The 19,488-nt window shown below is 35.7% G+C and overlaps 1 protein-coding gene across 3 annotated transcripts in view; it reads left to right on the top strand.

Moving 5' to 3' along the window:
* The window catches only part of LOC131427801 (GTPase-activating Rap/Ran-GAP domain-like protein 3), a 659,718-nt gene that overhangs the window by 141,131 nt on the left and 499,099 nt on the right, over positions 1-19,488 (top strand). Inside the window, exon 1 of one of the 3 annotated variants that reach the window (XM_058591316.1) lies at positions 17,852-18,718. The exons of the other annotated variants lie outside the window; for them this stretch is intronic. Coding sequence (XP_058447299.1) covers positions 18,264-18,718 — 455 coding nt within the window. The 5' untranslated portion in view covers positions 17,852-18,263. Of the gene's footprint in view, positions 1-17,851; positions 18,719-19,488 lie in introns of those variants that run through there. 3 annotated transcript variants of the gene reach the window in all.

The raw sequence follows: 19,488 nt of genomic DNA, 5'->3' as shown, positions 1-19,488 counted from the left end.
CAAACTAACAAACTAACAAACTAACAAACTAACAAACTAACAAACTAACAAACTAACAAACTAACAAACTAACAAACTAACATGGCCGATTGAGCCGATTTAAAAAAAAAAAATTTTTTTTGTGTTGGATCTCGTTGGCACCCTTTTTCGAGGAGCTTACATTTCCCTCCTGCGAGGATTGAGGGGCACTTTGTTCGTTGCTCGTCTCGTTATCCATTGCCGCATCGGTGGTATTGCTGTAGATGCGCCTTGTTGTACATTGGTTGCAGTTGCTGGTTGGTTGGAAGGTAAGTTGTTAACTGCAGCTGGTGTACTTTGTTCTATAGGGGATACTGATGGTTTCGTTGAAGGGTATGCTTTATTGTTGTTGGTGGCTGTCACAGGTGTACTGGGGTTGTTTGGGGTTGGTGTGAAGGAAGCACCGTTGTCCTTTGGTGTAGTTGTCTCCTTGTCCAGTTTGTCACATGGCTTACCGTAGTGAACAGCTTTTTGGCAATATTGATATGTGGTCATCTAATTGTCATAGGTAACAAGTGATTTGAACGGGATTCTTGTAACCTGATCGAGCGTCACATAAGAAGGTATAGGCCTCTTCAAGCGCATTCGTAACAAACGTACTCCATTAAAAATACCGGGGAAAATGTTCTTCAACTTTTCTTTTTCGATAGAGAGAATCTCTCTGTATTGTGACATAGTTTTGCGAATATAAGGATCGATGACGCTTGAGGGGGGACCATGCAAACGCTCTTCTATAGCACTATCTTCTATATATACTGGAATGCTGTACTTAACATTTTCGTGCTCCACATAGTGCACAATGTTATTGTCTTTTGCGAATTGAATTGCATCCAACTCTTTATAAAACTGGATGTAAACAACATTATTCGTCTTATTACATTGAAGTAAATGCACACGTGTAATGTCAATATGCATCAGCTCTTTAAGCAAACCTTCAAGTTCTCGTATTGAATGTCGAATTTTGCACTACCTGAAGTATTGTATTCTTTCGTGTCGGCGGTAGCTTTTGTTCGTTTGGTTCACTCATTTAGAGATCGTTCTATTGGTCACTACACAATACTGTACTTGGTTTCTTCTGTCCCGAACGTAAGCGGTTTTGTTTTATCGACTGACTTGAATGAGATGTGAAAGCGAACTGAGTTTTTTTTTTTTTTTTTTAATAGCTATTTATTGGAATATGAGTTAAAATTAAATTATTAAGATTTAAATTGGGTGTTCAGCCACAAGTGGTGACTTTTCAGCCCTGTTATATATATATATATATATATATATATATATATATATATATATATATATATATATATATATATATATATATATATATATATATATATATATATATATATATATATATATATATATATATATATATATATATATATATATGATTTGGTTATTACCATGAAGACATCATTTGCTTCCGCAATTCTGAGATTTTTGTGTAGGGAAAATTCTAAACCTACTTGTATTGTGTAATGGGGAAAAGGAACTTATATACTAACTTACTAACTAATACAGAGAGCGAATCGATTCAATTGAAGATTGCATCGATTTTTGTCGGACGCGAACTGAGTTTGCTGCTTTTGATCAGGTGTTGATCGTGCCTAATTTTTTTCAGTGCGTTGCGTTATTAAGAATAATATATTATTTTAATTTCTTTTGAAGCACGCATGCCTTTTTCTTGTGGAAACGATTGTATAGTGTAATTTGAAAACTGTTTTATTCCACCTGGTGGTGTCAGAATGCTTTTCTAATATAATTACTAAGGTATTCACTCAAAAACTTTTCTTGGAATATTAAATAAGAAAAAAAAATTTTTTGAGCATACACTAGCATAACCTTTCCAATTGTTAATAGTTTAACAGTTTTCAAATAATTGGAATTCTTCGTATGCTCTAAATAACCGGTTAAAATTTTAAACCCACACAGTTGTCTCGGTGAAAATGAAAAGAATTCCATTTTTGAATTTTGACCACTATTTCCGGTACTTCTACTAGAGCTGAAATCGGTTCGTTTAACCAGCAACTTGCATAACTTATTAATTGAAACAAGGTCGAGCAAAATTTAGAAGAATTGTTACGATTTTTGCATTATCGCTCTATATGACAAGTTGCAATTTTCCCTCGGTGAATGACCGATAGATTAAAACCGGGCTAAAATAAACAACTAACTAACTAACTGGCCCTTATTACCGTTCTCACTTCCACTTTCACATTCACTTCACTTACATGTCACTTCACTTGATTTTCCCTATTACCAGTATCACGCATAGTGAAGTGATCACTGTAGTGGAAAAAACTCATTTTTTCAACGAAATGTTGGTGGCGTGATGTTCATAATGACATCAAGTTAATCCAAATAATTATTTTTATCTTTGAAGCGACTTCTGTACTAAGGACCTAAATTCACTGCACTCGATTTTCACCGTGAAGTGATACCGATAATAAGGGTCACAATCACTTCACTTGGTTTTCACCGTGTAGTGATACCGGTAATAAGGGCCACCAAGTTGCAATTTTATACACACTACCCTGTATTCCCGGAATCAGAAGCCGAGTTTGGATAAAATTAGACATCAACTTATGGAAACATAATACTAACTAAATGAAGAATTTTTTGGTTAGTTGATAGTATTTAGCTCGAATTTTTAGTTTTCCCGAAAAACGGAATATTTATATTCTTATTTGGCTGTAATTACGGAACTGGAAGTCGCACCCGTGTGAAATTCGGCAGGGTTATATGATATTCACCCTTATTCTGAATAACGACGTATTGATTTTTCGATCGAATATGGTTCGATCGAATCCTAGCTACCTTTGATTTTGCTAGCGTTATTGGGATTACAAATGAAATTCGATCGAAAAATCAATACGTCGTTATTCAGAATAAGGGTGATTATAAGACATTTCATTTGAACCTAAGCTTGTGAAAATTGAATGGGCGATCTCTAATGCCGTTTTTCATTGAAAAACACTGGTGGCGTGGATTGCTCTGGTTTTGTACTTTCGAGCAGAAATGCAACATTCTGACGGTATTTCATTGCTATTTCTGCTCGAAAGTGCAAAACCAGAGCAATCCACGCCACCAGTGTTTTTCAATGAAAAACGGCATAAGAAAATCGAGTGCATTTTTTAAATTCATTTTGCACATTTTACCCCGTAACTCCGAAACCGGAAGTCGGATTCAAATGAAATTCAATAGAAAGCTAGGCCTCTCATTTGAAACTGAATTTAAGAAAATTAGTTAAACGATCTATAAGAAAATCGATTACTCTTAGGTTTCATTATTTTGCAAGAGACTTTTCATTTGAATCTAAGTATGTTAAAATCGGTCTAGCCATCTTCGGGAAAATTGTATTCGTAAACGTAAAGATAATCAAATTGCCCTAGCACAAATGATATTAATTGTTCAATAAAGAATTGCATATATATGTATATATTTTATTTTAATACTAGTTCATTAATTATGCAACATCCAATCTGGTATCGTTGAGTATATTTCATCTTTACTACACGAATATCAAAGTTGTATACAAGTTTGCGTTAAAATAGTTCTGCATTTTGAGATACTTTAAAACGAGAAATGGTTCTGAAATAATAAAGAGGCTGGGGTCCACTAGGAGATTGATAGTACCTATTAGCTCTCTCCGGACAGTACCAGCCTAGATGCTAGAACCAAGAATAGATCCACTGTGTTTCAGCTACCATGTCGTAAAAGGCGACAATTGCTGGAGTTTCTTTTTTCCTTTCAGTTATCAGATATTTTCAATGTTTCACTTCTGATTACTCTATTTTACTAAATTATCTCTTCATTCAACCTATCAATTTCTGTCTAGCTTCGAATAAAAGTTTAATTTTAATATTTTCTCATCCATGTTATTCATTGTCTTTCAGGATTATAAATGGAATGATAAAAATCAACTATTGCGCAAATCCGTTGATGTTACAAAGTTAATAAAAGAGATAACATATATCGGTATATTGAATACATACTAAAAAAAGTCCGGGTCAGAACATAACTGGATGTCGTGAATACGAAAAAACTGAAATGCTTTCTTTTTACTTTCGAATATCAATTAGTTGATCGATTAGGTGAATTGTGCCAGTTTTCCCCTTCTTCACTACTATAATTTGAATGATGCACCTAAACTGAGTCATTTTATATAGAAAATCAGCAGAAAGTGCTTATAACTTCAAACTACAGCTGGTTGAAAAAAGGACCGTATATAGTAAAGTAAAATGTCGCATAGTTCTTTGGGAATATGTTAATGGTTCTAAAAAGAACCGAATCGAAGAGTTCAGGAATTAGGGACTGAACCTGAGTTCAAGAACTTAGGACAGAATTAAGTTGCAATTTAGTTCTTGAGTGAGTTGGCAGTGCAGGCTCTGAATTCTAAACCTGTATTCTGGAAGTTCCTGAAACATAATTTTGAAAGTAAATTCCTGACCTGACACCTGTCAACCGAAGTCCAAATGAGAGCACGACCTAAGCATTTCATGCTCTAAACTTTGTTTGTTCTTACTGATGTCGGTGGGAAAACCTCGCCTCGACATCCAGTTCCGTCTGAAGTACTAGAAGAAATAAACGATTTTCAATCAAAGTTTACCTGTCAACTCGTCCAGTAGATAATCGGAAATGATATGTGCCTGACTACCTCCAAACCGTCGTCCGGGTGCGAAAAAAGCAAGCAAGCGTGATGAATTTTCCTCATTATTTTCAAAAGTTTCAGTAAACTCTGTTTTTCAGTTATTTATGATTATCTCACGCTTTTGAAAATTTAATCATAAATTCCTGATTATATTTCTGATAAATTGTAGAGAAAATTATGTGGTTGGGTTAAGTACATCAACAGATATTCGCGATAAAGTTCTGCCCATTCTTATATGGGGTAAATTTTAAAAAGGCGCCCCATAGTAAAGTAAGTCGTATTCACGACAAAAAAAAACACTTGATGTATTAATATTTCAAACAATAAATTAATATTTTTCTCGGTAGCTGGCTGCCCAGATCAACCAATATAATCAATTAATAATTTTAATAAATAATTAAAATAATAAAGCGGAAATAATAAAGAATCAAGACGCGCGTGAAATCTGTTTACCTTTATTTGGTGATTTAAAATGATTTTATAACAACTGTTTAGAATATGTCAATGCAATGAATCAACTATTTTTTCTAAATCATATTCACTCGTTTATTTTGTATCACGTAATTTCATTTATAAAAAAATAGGGAAGTTTTTATTCTTTACGCGATAGTATTGCCAATTTTTCTTCAGCTTTCTCGAATAAGAGCTGTGAATCAAGACTTCCCGGGACCGTAGAAGTGCAATTTTTTGACGGTGTATTATTGTCATTTCTGCTCGACAGTGCAAAACCAGAGCAATCCACGCCACCAGTGTTTTTCAATGAAAAACGTCATGAGTCGCGCGCGAATAATACCAATACTGATACTTTTACTGACAAATATCCTTCTCCCGTGACACTTGTAGAGTGCGCAGTAGTATATACGGCCTCTAGTAACAACAAGTGTTGGACTAATATTCCTTCCCAACTGTACTGATCAATGAATTGTGGGATTATCAGAAGATGTACATTGAAAGATGATTTACCAGACCCAGGTCGGATCATCTAGAAACTCCCTGTACAATTTCAGCTAATCCCGATCAGTAACAGAGTAGCAACCAGGGGTGGTCGCTCAAGCTCAAGCTCAAACTCAAGAAATGGTTCTGAAATAATAATCTCTCCTGAGTACTCTACACTAAGTAGCGATTCCAGCGCTACAAATACGTGACCCGGGATGGGAACTATTAATGATGATAATTAAAATCATTTTCAGTTAATAGCAGTTTGACAGTCTATTCCATTTTGAAAGCAATTTTCAGTATCCAGTTTGAAACGGTTGGATATAATGACTGGTAATTTTGAGTTAATAATGCATACCGGCTATCAATCATCTTCCAAATTATGAATGTTAAAAGGTGATTATTCCAACGGGATTGCGAGTTTCGCAAAAGTCGGCATAAATGACGGGGAATACGATTATGACGATGATGGGATTAGTTGAAATTGTTGGTTAGTGCTCTAGTATGTATGTTCGGAACTGATGTTTACTGGTCATATGTAGAGGCTTTGGCATTGATTTGGTCATTTTAAATCCAAAAATAAATACGTGTGGCAGATATCCTCTCAAGCTCGTTATCTGATTATGCATAGATGTACGCATTGAATGAACTCTTGTGCAAATGAATCCATTAATTGAGAATTGCATGTGTCATTTCAGCAACAGCTTAGTTTGGTCATATGTTGCGTGTTTGTATATATTTGTTCGTATGGATAATGTCTTTGAAACGAACATGACCACAGAGATCGATTATCGATTATCTAATATAAGAACGTATTTGCAGATCCGTTTGACAAAATCCAGTTCGTATTTTGTTTGATTATCGTCAGCTAGTAATGATTTCAAGAATTTCGTATTTGTAGTTTTAATGGACGTGGAATGAGTAAAATAATAGCGCTTTTTTCCGAAATCCGTTGTTATTATTATTGGGCAAATCATGAAACGTTATCTCTTAAGCGAAGAAATATGAACGGTTTCTCATGGATAATTTAGGGTGACATCGTTGAAGGCCGTGATTGTTACCGAATATGCGCGGTCGGTTGTGCGAGAAAAGGATGCCATTACTGCTCGAAAGTGCAAAACCAGAGCAATTCACGCCACCAGTGTTTTTCAATGAAAAACGTCATTAGTTGAATTCGAACGAGCGGCATCGCAGTCAGATAGTAAATATTTTACTGGTTGGTGAAGCGATGCAAATACCAAGGTTAATATACGATGCAATGGCTAGGATTAGCTAAAACTAGCTTTAAACATTTTGTTTGTCATAGTTATTAAAAAGTGAGGTTTTCAAATATTCGTTGGAAAGTTATGTCACACTTTCTTTCTATGCCTATATGATCATTTCAAATTAACATTAGGGACATAGGACAGAAAACATTAGCGTGGCAGCTTCCTTCTGGAAGTAACAAGCTATAAGTAATAAAAATTGAGATCTTTCTAGTTCAACCTGGAATGTGCAAACCAGGCAAACACGTTAGGATGAAGTAAGTACCAGTTCGCATCTGGAGTGGTTAATTATACCCTCCTAGAGCCCAGTTCTACTGAAACAGTTATAAGCTGGGCGGTAATTGGCAACCCTAATTTACTTCGCAAACGATAAATTTCACTAATCGTACAAAAGTGTACACCTTGGTTGTTGCCGGATACAATCCTTAAAGCATGAAGGGGAGGCTGGTATCGGTGTGGCGGTTTCGAACAAAGATGGAACGAAAATAAGACAGGAGGTGGTAAAATGCGATACGATAGCAGTGTTTCAAGAAAAATTAAGTGACCTAAGAATTGAGGTAAATAGTTGGATTTTGGGTTGGAAGATCACGATTCTATACTGAAGTCCGGCTGAGACTTTTTTTTCAGAATGCCATATGGATTCATTATCAAATATCCCATAACGATTGAACATTCAAACTATCTCAATTCCGAATATCAACAAATAAAACTAGTTCCTTGAATTGCAGGCACCGAAGAGCAACAGTAATGGTCTTATCACACATGGCCCAAAAAATCGGAATTTCCGATCTGGCTTGAAATGGCTGCTTAAAACTTTAATTAGTTTTCGTGGTGGCATTAGTACTATCCTAACTTAGAATCGCTTGCAGGCCGGCGCCCCCGAATAACTTATAACTAATCATCTTTGATCTGTTCTAGTTCACATTTTAGCGCGTGGGATATCGAACCCAATCGGTAACATGGTAAATTCCAATCACTGATTCCACGTGGCACGGACGTTGTGAAGCGACTTGTATGTGGGTCATTGCTTCCAATCGTATTACCGATATAAATATGTGGGACGAAGAAGGTACTGTGTAGAGCGGTTACGTTGAGTATGTAACATGTGAGAACAGCATGGAGTAGTTTACGATTCGACCGCGTGACCTACTGATTGTTTAGGCTGATTTAAGGCGAAATGGAACGTTACGTTGTGTCACCTGTTGTCGATTTCCGATGCAACAGAGATGATCAATTTATTGCTATTTAGAATATTTATAATTATCGTACCAAACTAGTGGGATTCCTTCTACATTTGTCGGCACAAAGACATGAGTCGAGTTGTGAGATTCCCTTTTCGACACAATCAGAATCAGAACAAATTGGCTCAAATGGCACGGCAATCAGAAGCAAGCAATTTTCTCTGAGGGGCAAGGTTAGCCTTCTATGAAACATATGGTTAAACGCTGCCATTTTGTGTTGGTGGGAATGGTTAGAAGTATTTGGTATTACTCGCTCTCTACTGGTTGGCTTCCTATATATTTCGAAAGCTAAAGTTTTTGTCAAGAACATCTAAGAAAGATTGTTTTTCTCTCTCTCTCACAGTTGAATTTAATGTTTAAGTGTAAATCATTTAATGTTTCTAAGAAGTTTGTTAAATCTTTATGATTGATTTGCTGATGCAAAATATATCATCAACGTATATTCATCAACGATTAGGTAATAATCCCTGTTTTTCCAAAAGATCTTCGAGGTTTGCCATAAATAACTCGCATAAAAATGGGGAGAGAGGATTACCCATTGGCACACCTCGTAACTGCTTGTAAAATTCATCCCTGAATCTGAAATAATTCACATCTATACAATGCCGAGTTAAACTAAGATAAGACCTTACTTTGTTTTTCCACAAACTACTACTTTGTTGTTGAAGTAACCAATCTTCCAACAGGTTTATAGAATTCTTCACTGGTATACTTGGGAAAAAGGCGGTTACATCGAAAGATACCATTATTTTGTCATCTTCAATTTCACCTGATTTCTGAAGTTGAATAGCGAGCTGCGTATTAGGAACTGATCTACTAAAAAAATGATTTCGGCATATTGTTGAATTTTTCCACTGGCCATTTGGAGATTATTTGGGTATGGGCTCCTACTGAAGAAATTATTCCCCTTATCTCATTACCAGGTTTATGAACCTTTGATAATCCTTTGATTTTTGGTGAAGAATTTTATCTCATTTTTAGTAATTTCTGGACGGAGGTCGTATTTTTGTTTCCTATGATCATCATAATCATCCTTACCTCTAAAAACGACTCTGTTGCTTAGAAAAATTTCGAAACATTGGGAATATTGTTTTACTAGTTTTAAGAAAAGGTTATAACATTCTAAAATTTCAACGCTTTGGATGCTAAATAACTTTTATATTAAACTTTTAAAATAACTGAATCTTCTGCAGGATTTTCTTCGAAATAGATTTCACCCCATTTATTCTGCAGCATGTTGGAATAATTCCAAAGCTTTTGCACTTTTTCATAAATGCAACATATTCCCATAATTTTCTTTCTTAACTTTTAAAACCTATTTATTCTACTAAACGCTCAAGTGACAAACTCTGCTTGAATTTCTAAGTGAACAAAATAACATAAAACAGAGTACTTAAACAAAATCATTTTTTGTTACTTAGGTTTCCATTAGGAATTTCGAAGGATACCGCAATCGAGCACCGAAGACCAATGCTACATATCAGAGCTTAAAATTGTCACGCATTCTAAATGAAAGAAACCATTTCAACAGTCACATTTTCAATGTTTTACAGTCTCATTTGTAAATGATCGACATCAGAACAAGCGAAGAGAGACGAAGTATGTTCGTTTCTCATCGGAAAAATGAGAGAGTGTAATTGCCAACGTCACTCTTTTTTCTATGACAAGACCAAACTAACGTCTTCAGGGAGCATAGTCAGAATTTCAATTCTCATTCTTTCATCGACGTATTGAAAATCTGTGACGCTTGGCTATAAAGAATGACTAAAATATGACAATTCGAAGTAATTCCATCCCAAAACCTCTTTGGAAACCAAAACTAATACAAATTCGAACACCAACAGGTAAAAGTTATTGTGAAACCTTTTTCTGTCATTTTCGATTCTCAAAGTTCTGGTTGAATACCGACACTGCATACTATGGGATGTTCACTGAAAACCGCAAATGACTGAAAGGGAAAATGAAATCAAGAACACAATTTTGAAACTGCTGTTCCGCTTATGCCATTGACTAGACATGGATTTCGTTCTTATAGTTTGAAAGTGAAGCTGAGAGTGACATTAATTTCTAGTCATTTTCGTCTATTTTGAGTCAATGAAAATGACTTTTATTAGCTCTGTTAGATATTGGTTTTCTGTTAAATTGTTTTTCTACATATACTTTAATTTTAATATGAATTAAATTGAATTAATCAGTCGGTCCCATTTGACCTTTACCTCATTTTTCCAGCCCCATTGTGTGTGTGTGTGTGTGTGTGTGTGTGTGTGTGTGTGTGTGTGTGTGTGTGTGTGTGTGTGTGTGTGTGTGTGTGTGTGTGTGTGTGTGTGTGTGTGTGTGTGTGTGTGTGTGTGTGTGTGTGTGTGTGTGTGTGTGTGTGTGTGTGTGTGTGTGTGTGTGCGTGTGTGCGTGCGTGTGTGTGTGTGTATGTGTGTGTGTGTGTGTGTGTGTGTGTGTGTGTGTGTGTGTGTGTGTGTGTGTGTGTGTGTGTGTGTGTGTGTGTGTGTGTGTGTGTGTTTGTGTTTGTGTTTGTGTGTGTGTTCTCAGAGCTGTGTGTGTTTTCTCAGAAATGGCTGAACCGATTTTCACAAACTAAGATTCAAACGAAAGCCCTTAAAGTTTCTGAATTCTTTTAATTTGCAGAGCTTGTTAGTTTGTATGCATAAAAACTTAATTCCGGAAGCACCGGAAGTGGTGAAGAAAAATCCCAAAAATAGAATTTCCTTCCATTTCTCGGCGATGCTTGAACCGATTTTCACAAACCTTGATTTGAAAATCGATTCAAATTCATCGGCTACTGTGAAATTTCATCCGGATCTGACATCCGGTTGCGCAGTTACAGGGCGATGAGTGTCAAAGTTTTCATATCGCCATACAGAATGACAATATGTACCACACCGAAAGAAGAAGAAAACACAAAACAAACTATGTGTGCTTTGTTCTATTTCGTACACGTTATAAAGAAATCGAAACGGTTGCGGATGTCTGCTACTAGTATGTAATATTGGTAAAAGGTGCTGCGGTTGATAAAAATTATAGCTATTTAATGATCAGTACGACCGAAAAAATATACGAATGTCTATGAATTCAAATTTATTTGAAAAAATATAAAATTTTCACATCCGGCAGTGCAGTACTACCGTGCCGATGGTGTAATGGTGTCAATAACAATAATAAAAGTAATAATCCTACTACATGTTTTATGCTGCTGATTCATGCTGTTTAGCTTGACTTACATATGCAGAAGTAACAGAAACGCAAGTTCGTTTTGTTTGTTAAATTTCGTTTAATTGGTTTATTCGAAACAGAGCATGAAATAGTAAGTCTAGGTTCAAAACTGCTCCAATTTGTAGGTCATGTTTGTTGCTGGCAAACGAACCAACTTCGGCTATTGCGGTCATATGAATCCGGTTTCGGAAGAATTGGAAATGGTGATTAATTCCACAGTAATATGATATGATATGATGATTCCTTCTATGTGATCCTTGAAAAGAAGTTTTTTGTCATACGTTAAACCTAAATATTTTGCTTGGTCATTTTGCTATGTCAATTACAAGCCATTCAATTTGATAACGTGATTATTATTTGGTTCGAGAAAAGAAAATCTGGGCTTATAAGGGAAAATAATTAATTGCGTTCTTGTCGCATTTGGTGCAATTTTCCACTTCGACAAGTAATCATTAAAAAAATTTAAGATCTGAATCAAAAGTGAAATAATAAGTGAAAATATGACACAAGATTGGAGCTACGCTCGAACCTTGACGAGCGTCTGCTCACTGGGGTAAAAATTCAGATTTATAATTCTGACAGCCAGCCCGGCGAGTACGACCAGTTAAATAATTTTGAATCATTTTGCTCAAATAAATAGGAAACTGGAAGTGCGACATTTTTGCTATAAAATCTTTGTACCAAACACTGTCAAATGCTTTTCCTATGTCTAGAAGAGTAACTCCAGTGGATAGCCCAATAGATTTATTGGCTATAGATATTTTTTTAAAGTTTACTTATAAAAGAAAGCAAACTAATTGATCGAAAACTTAATGTTTTTATTCCGGGTTTTGGTCGGGTTTGAGAATAGGCGTTTTTCCATCTCTTAGGGAAGTAGGTTATAGAAAAAAACTTTTTGAAATTGATCTCAAGGCAATATCGGAAAGATTTTAGGTAAGAATATTAAAGATTCATTACCAGGAACCTTCGTGTTTTTAAATTTTCTAATGATTGACTTAATTTCTTCCAAATTCGTTTCAGTATTGTCATCTTGTAACAATACTTGAGTTTAAATCAGATCATATTTTAGTGAAACGCCATTCTCAATAGGACTAACAACGATTTAATTAAAATTATGGACACTCTCGAACTGCTGAGCAAGTTTTCGAGCTTTTTCGACGTTTGTAAGTAGTAGTTCATTTCAATTTTTGAGAGCATCAATTACCAATTTTTAACCTGATACATGATCCAATAGTAGCTTCCAAACGAGTCCACGCTTGTAGAAATCGATTCAGCTATCTATGAGAAAATTGGGCGGTAAGAAATAAAGTGCATTTTGTAGGATACGTCACTTATACCATTGTATATTCAGAACAAATAATGACAGCGTTTTGATCTTTAAATTGGATTAGTGGTGCAATAGTAGCTCTCAAACGAGCCTATGCTGGTTGAAATCGGCTTAACCATCTTTGAAAAAATTGAGTGGCAAAAACAATGCGTTGGTGACGTCACTTATACCGTTATATATCCGGAACCGGATATGAGAGGCATTTGGTGTTTAAACGTAATAAATGATCCAATAGTAGCCTATAAACAATTCTAGTGCCGTTTTTCATTGAAAAACACTAGTGGTGTGGATTGCTCTGGTTTTGCATTTTCGAGCAGAAGTGCTATTTTTTGACGATGTTTTATTGTAATTTCTGCTCGAAAGAGCAATCTACGCCACAAGTGTTTTTTAATTAAAAAAGGGCATAGGAATGTTGAAATCGGAGCAGTCATCTCACAGAAAATTGAGCGGTAAGCAATAAAGCGCGTTTTGTCGGTTATGTCATTTATGCCATTCCAAGGGGTAAATCACTCTAAACTCTAGACAATCTCATACTAATAAACTCATGCCATTCCAAAATAATTTTCTCTAATCTCATTTAATCCCAACTAGTCTAAATAAGTTTGGGTAATTTAAAACTAATCCAACCTAGTTTTGCCTAATCTTGTTTGAAGTGTATCTGCCATTCGAGCTCCCACGCAGAGATGCCATTTATACAGATTTATCTGTATTATACAGATTTTTACATGCGCATATAGATTTAATACAGAGTACAGATTTTATACAGATTTCTTAAATTAAATACAGATTTATACAGATACCACAAAAAGTAAGAAAGAAATAATGAAACTTTTCCGTCTGAGCGTGTTTGATTGCCCATATTAGAATGAAAAATTTTTCGTGCAGCGTCATGAAACTTTATTGTCAGACTGAAAAGTTGTATGACCTGACTTGACGTTGCGTATTGGGCGTTTGAACTCCGAGTCATCATTTTCAAACGAAAAAAGTATATGGATCTACAATTCAATTGTGGTTGATACCAAAAACAATTAAATTTCGTCGTTGAATGTTCTTGTCAGTGCGGCAAGTACTTACGATATAAAGGAATGCTCCTTGCATCTGCCATTCTATAACAATAATCTAATGGAATAACATCTTTAAACATCATTTTATTCCCGAAATTTTCTTCCTTCAGTGAATACAGATAAATACAGATTTTTCATACAAAGCAATACAGATTTTCTATGAAAATATCTGGCATCTCTGCTCCCACGTTTACAGCTTCTTATGTCAAAATAATGCATTTCCAGATCTCGGCTAAACTTCTCTAATCCCATTCTAATCCAGCGAGATCCCTGCTAAACTTTTTTACTCCCGGTAAAACTTGTTTGAGTTCAGACAAAGTTTAGAGTGATTTGCCCCTTGTGCCATTCTATCTTCAGACTCAATAATGACAGCCACTTGACCTTTGAACTTGATCTATTCTCAAATAGTAGCCTTCAAATAAGGCCAAGCTTGTTCAAGTCTATGCAACCATCTTAGAAGGGGGGTCCGTTCAAAAGTCGGTGACCTTTCTATGCAGAAAAGCAACAGCTTGTACACAACGCACCAACCGAGACCCATGCAATACCAAAACCTGTAAATAACGATCAGATGTATTTTGTTCACACTGAAACAATCAAGTGATTTTTGAGATCCCAAACGTAGTTTTTTTGTTCTTAAAATAATATAAGTTCTATAAAACTTTTGCGTGAAACCATCCTCGTAAACATTGTCAAAATAGCTGTGATGGATTTTTTTGTCGTGAAGACGACTTACCTTACTATGGGGTGGCTTTTCAAAATTTACCCTATGAGTGATAAATTTTTGATAGTGAATTGTATCTAACGTATCAACATAATTTTTACTACATGCCATCGAAAATATTATCATAATTTTATTATAATGTTTGGTATCAACGAGTATCACAGAGGAAAACTCATGACGCGTGTTTGCCTTTCTTGTATTTTAGAAAGCTCATAGCTCAATGATCTGTAGAAGGATTTATAATATCTTACTGCCAATAGATTCGAATTTTTTCAACTTGAACGTGTATTGTGTCGCAGTCGCAGCCGAAAGCCTACCACTCAAGTAGCAATCCGCAACTAGTTCTGATACGACTAAGCCAAAACTATGTTACAACAAGAGCACGAATATGTTTTTTATGTTTCTGACAAGGTGATAACAATGTTTCTTCATAACATAACTAGTAACGAAAATAGTTATTTACGTTTCAAATCACTACATATTTTTGTCATATTGAATTATTTATAATTTATAAGCTATCGTTACTTAATCCAAACATATATTTAATAACAACTATTCTTCTAGCTACTAGTTCAAAATACGTTTATTTTACTCCAATAGTATCAACCCGTAACTAGTTCTGATACCACTTCGCCCAACTATGTTGAAATAAGAGCACGAACATGTTTTTTATGTTATACTGGTTAGAATTAGGTGACGGCAGTGTTTCTCTACAACATAAACATTTAATAAACTATCATTTGTAAGTTATCGTTACTTGATTCTAACATATCTTTAATCACAGCTATGCTTTTAGCTACTAGTTGAAGAAAGGTTTATTTCCCGTTGAGAAATCATTATAAATACGTTAGCGTTTACGTTAATCGTTATTTCGAATTGATATAGCAATAACTTAGATATTATAAGATTATTACATACAATTTCTGTATTGATTCAAATAGCTATCGGTAGGTTTTCCCAAGTAATGATAACGACAATGCAACCTAAAAACTTTTGTTGGCTTGAACATGGCGATCACACTATGGAGTCGCAAGAAGTGTATAAAACTTAAATAAAACCAGGATAGTACTTTTTTCAAAACTACTTTTTGGCGAAAATAATGAAAGGCAGAGCATTTATTTTTGTTCTATGCACTATCATAAACAGGAAGAAAATAATATAGGGATTGAACATCGATTGTGATAATATTCTAATTCCCATGATATATGTATTTAAAATAATGAGAAATCACTTTACTTGGATTAATTTTGAGCATTCTGAACATAGACTTATTTCGTTGTTTATTTGTCATATCTTCATAAACAGATTGTGATTAAAGGCGTATAAAAAACAGTTAATTGTAATTAAATTCAGTTTTAAAATCGTTGTGAATTGTGATCTATTCAATATTTATAATGTGGATGGTGATTAGGTTTCAACTAGTTTACTTGAAAACAAGTTATTTTCAAGTTATGAAAAGATAAGTTATTTCTGTATGGCATAACAACGTAACGACAACTTCATTTTAACCGACTTAACAACTAGTAGAAACTGCACTTTTTGAGCAACGCAAGTGGTTAGATATTAATAACAATAACTCAAATTTCTAGTAAAAAACTAGTCACAAATAAGCTGGTGTAACAAAAATTGTTACCTGGGCAGTAAGAAGTCGTCAGTCTTCATGGGGGAGCGCTGCTCTGTTAATTTGTCCAAAATTAGAGCCGGATTTCATTGTATGTTCCAAATGCACCAATTTATTCCGCCCGAAATGGATTGTTTCATCTTCTTTGGGATCCAATTGGAAATCACAATGAATCCCTAGACCAATTTCGGACGAGTTTACCGAGTATAGACGCCAAGAGCCATCTCAGTTCTATCTAAATGCAGATCCTGTTGATCGTGACAATTTTTAAATGTTTCTAAACATATTGTATCAAAATTGGTTCTCTGTCTCATGGGTTGAAATATTGTAAAACATAGCTTGTGAGGAACCCGGCATATAAGCATACAACATTTGTTTGGCCCGAATAGGCGAATGACATCAAGGTTAAAACTTCTACAATCGAAACAAAAAAAAATTATTTGGAAAAAATATGTTTCTGCGCTTCCGAATAAACATCGATTTTTTATCTGCATTTTTCTTAAATATTGAATTTGTTTTTATCACGAAATCATAAATAAACACAAAAAAAAACTGAAACAATATTCAGGCATTTTGAAATTCAGACTTAATTTAATGGAAGGTTGATATTGTTTTAAATTTACCAAAATCCGTTCCGTCAGTTGTAAGCAATTGATATGTGTGCCTCTTAGGCTTTTGGAGACACAAACTTTGGTTTTCTATTAAACGATCTGAACATTTTACAGCAACCAGTAATATCATATAATTCATGAAACATTGATTGATTCATAGTTGTCTAGTAAGTAAAGTAAAGTAAACTTTGTGTCTGCTCAACTGTTCTAGTTGAATTATCAGGGGACAAGGGCAATTTAATGTCAACCTACCAATCATAAGTGAAAGTCGAAACGGAATGGTAACAATAAAACGAGTTATATGTTCTTTGTATAAATTGTTTACGATTTATGTCGTTTTCGATTGATGACAAACCTAACCCAGTTTCCATTCTAACTGCTGTCAAACCGTTTGTTTGAAGCCAGTTTCGAATCTAGTTTCAACGTTGGTGAACTGAAAATCGAGTAAGTTTCGAACCTGGTTTTTATATCAGGTTTGCTCAAACCCCCGTTGCTAAGTGTGAAATCAACACAGTTTCGTGAAAAGTGTTTGTTTGATGAAACTACCTTGGGTCAGTTTCAGTTTTCTCAAGCGAAAACGACATTAATGAAAACACCCTAGGTTTTGATGAATGATAACACAATTGTTGTTTGAAAACTTTACAAAATTTGCTTCTTTTTAATACTGAAATCTGTCAATACAAATCAGTGGTAGTAAGTAGTGAGAGATCCATTGAACATAATTATTCCCGCAATACTTTCCAACCGATACTTACAATCATTACATTAGTGGAATTACTACTATCAACCTCAATTCAGTGGAAAACAAATACCCATCTCCCTTTGAATCAATGTCAAATCCCAGCAGCACTGAATGAATTTTCTCTCGGTGCGATGAGCACCCGCCATGCTGTCAGTTTATGGTATCGTGTTCATTCATGACCGTCTATGTTTGCATCCGGCCCGCAAAAGACAGCAGCGCGTAAGCGCAACAGGAGAACACGTGACCTTCCTGTGGGCTATCAACCGGTTGCTGGCAGCGGCACTCGTCTCGTTCGGGAGAATCTGGCATGCCGTACATACATATACAATGTTTGTCAGACCCACCGCACCACCCACGATAGTAGTATGCAATTGGAGTGAAGTTCAGCTTTCGGGAGGAAGTTTTCCACAGCACTCTGCCATTCTAGTGTGGTCTCGCGATAACGGTTGGCGTGTTTCGGATGTTGTCTTGACGTTGGGACAGCACGGACTGCGCTCCATTGTGTGGTTACTCGAACTATGTTTTGCTTTCCGGTGAATTCCGCAGCGGTTCAAGTACTCTACGTACATTGTTTGAAGTTTTTGCTACTATCGGTATAGTGTCTTGTTTCTCAAAGTAATATAAAACGAAAGTTGAAGTGGAATGATGTCCTTTTGAAGTGAGAATTCTGTAATTGTGTAGTAGAATGTAGCACACCATTTATGTAGTCCTGCGGGTCAGAGAATACGTGAGTACATGTTTTAAACTAAATGTGAAATTAAAGGATTATTTTCAAGTGAAGTATCCAATCTAAGGATATTAAATAGTTTTCCCATAATAAGTATCGAATTGAAAACCCAATAAGATGGATAATGCGGACAAGGTTGAACCTTCCGATGCCGTCGAAGCACTTTGTTTGAGTCCCTCGTCCCAGCAAAATGTTCAATCCACACCATCATCATCGTCGTCGTCGTCGGTACCGTCTTCGCTTTCCTCGATACCAGCGATGGCAACATCAACGATTGATTCAAGTCAGTCGATGGGATTAACTACATTTGCCCTGCAGCCCTCCCCGTCAGTTGTGTGCCCAACCGTCGCTCGTCAAGTTCAGATTCCTTACAGACATCGGCCTCGTCTGCAGCGCTCGGAACGGCTTCAATCGGAAGGCTCATCATCACAGCAGCCAACGTATTCAAGCCTGGAGACACTGATTAGAGATAGCTTTGGTCAAATTGTGTGGCCGATTCGTATCACAAGCTGGGATCTGCTGGGGGGTGCTGCGGTTGCCCCGGGACTTCAGCACGATTCGACTCATGCAAGGTAAGATGGGGAAAGAATGTGCTTTGTTCAATAAAAGCAATTAAGTCGTATTTGTTTCCTACGAATGCCATTGGAAGATGAATAAGCACGTCATCATCGTGTGTAAGAAGAAAAACAATAGCATGGTGACGATCCAGATGCAGAGTATGCTAAGCTAACAACATGGTTCACATAAATGCAATCCTTTTATACATGTGCAAGATAAATAATGAACGATAAACCGCGCAAGACGCACGTACGGATGCTACAATGTAGTTTTCACTTACACCAACTAACGGAAACGTTGTGGGTGTGGATAACGTACGAGTAGATTCCATGTGGGTGCAGTTCCATTTAAATACAAAACTGTTATGTGAATGCATCGTTCAGATTTGCGTAACGTAAATAATTTAGTGTGGAGAGGTTTGATTTTCATTTCTGTTTCCGATTTTTAGTAGCTCGTGGTTGAAGACGAAGTGTTGGAACATTTTTATGCTACAACAGCTTTGAACTGAGCTCCAAAGTTCCAATAAATTGATTTTGGATTTGTTTGTAAATCGTAATGCAAGGAAATGTCTGACGAGGATGAATCGAATTTGTGGAATCAAATATCAAATAGTAATATTTACTACTAATGTTTAGATCATGAATTACTATGGGAAATTATTCAAACGATGCTTTCAAGTCGATGTTATAGAACAGTGTGACAGACTGACATTGTTGGGGAGCGGGTCATCTCGCCGAAAGCCATTTCGCCGAAAGTCGTTTCGCTGAAAGTCGTTTCGCCGAAT

Source organism: Malaya genurostris, chromosome 2 (assembly GCF_030247185.1).
Source record: "Malaya genurostris strain Urasoe2022 chromosome 2, Malgen_1.1, whole genome shotgun sequence".
In the NCBI taxonomy this organism is placed as follows: domain Eukaryota; kingdom Metazoa; phylum Arthropoda; class Insecta; order Diptera; family Culicidae; genus Malaya; species Malaya genurostris.
This window is presented reverse-complemented; position numbering and strand designations above follow the sequence as displayed.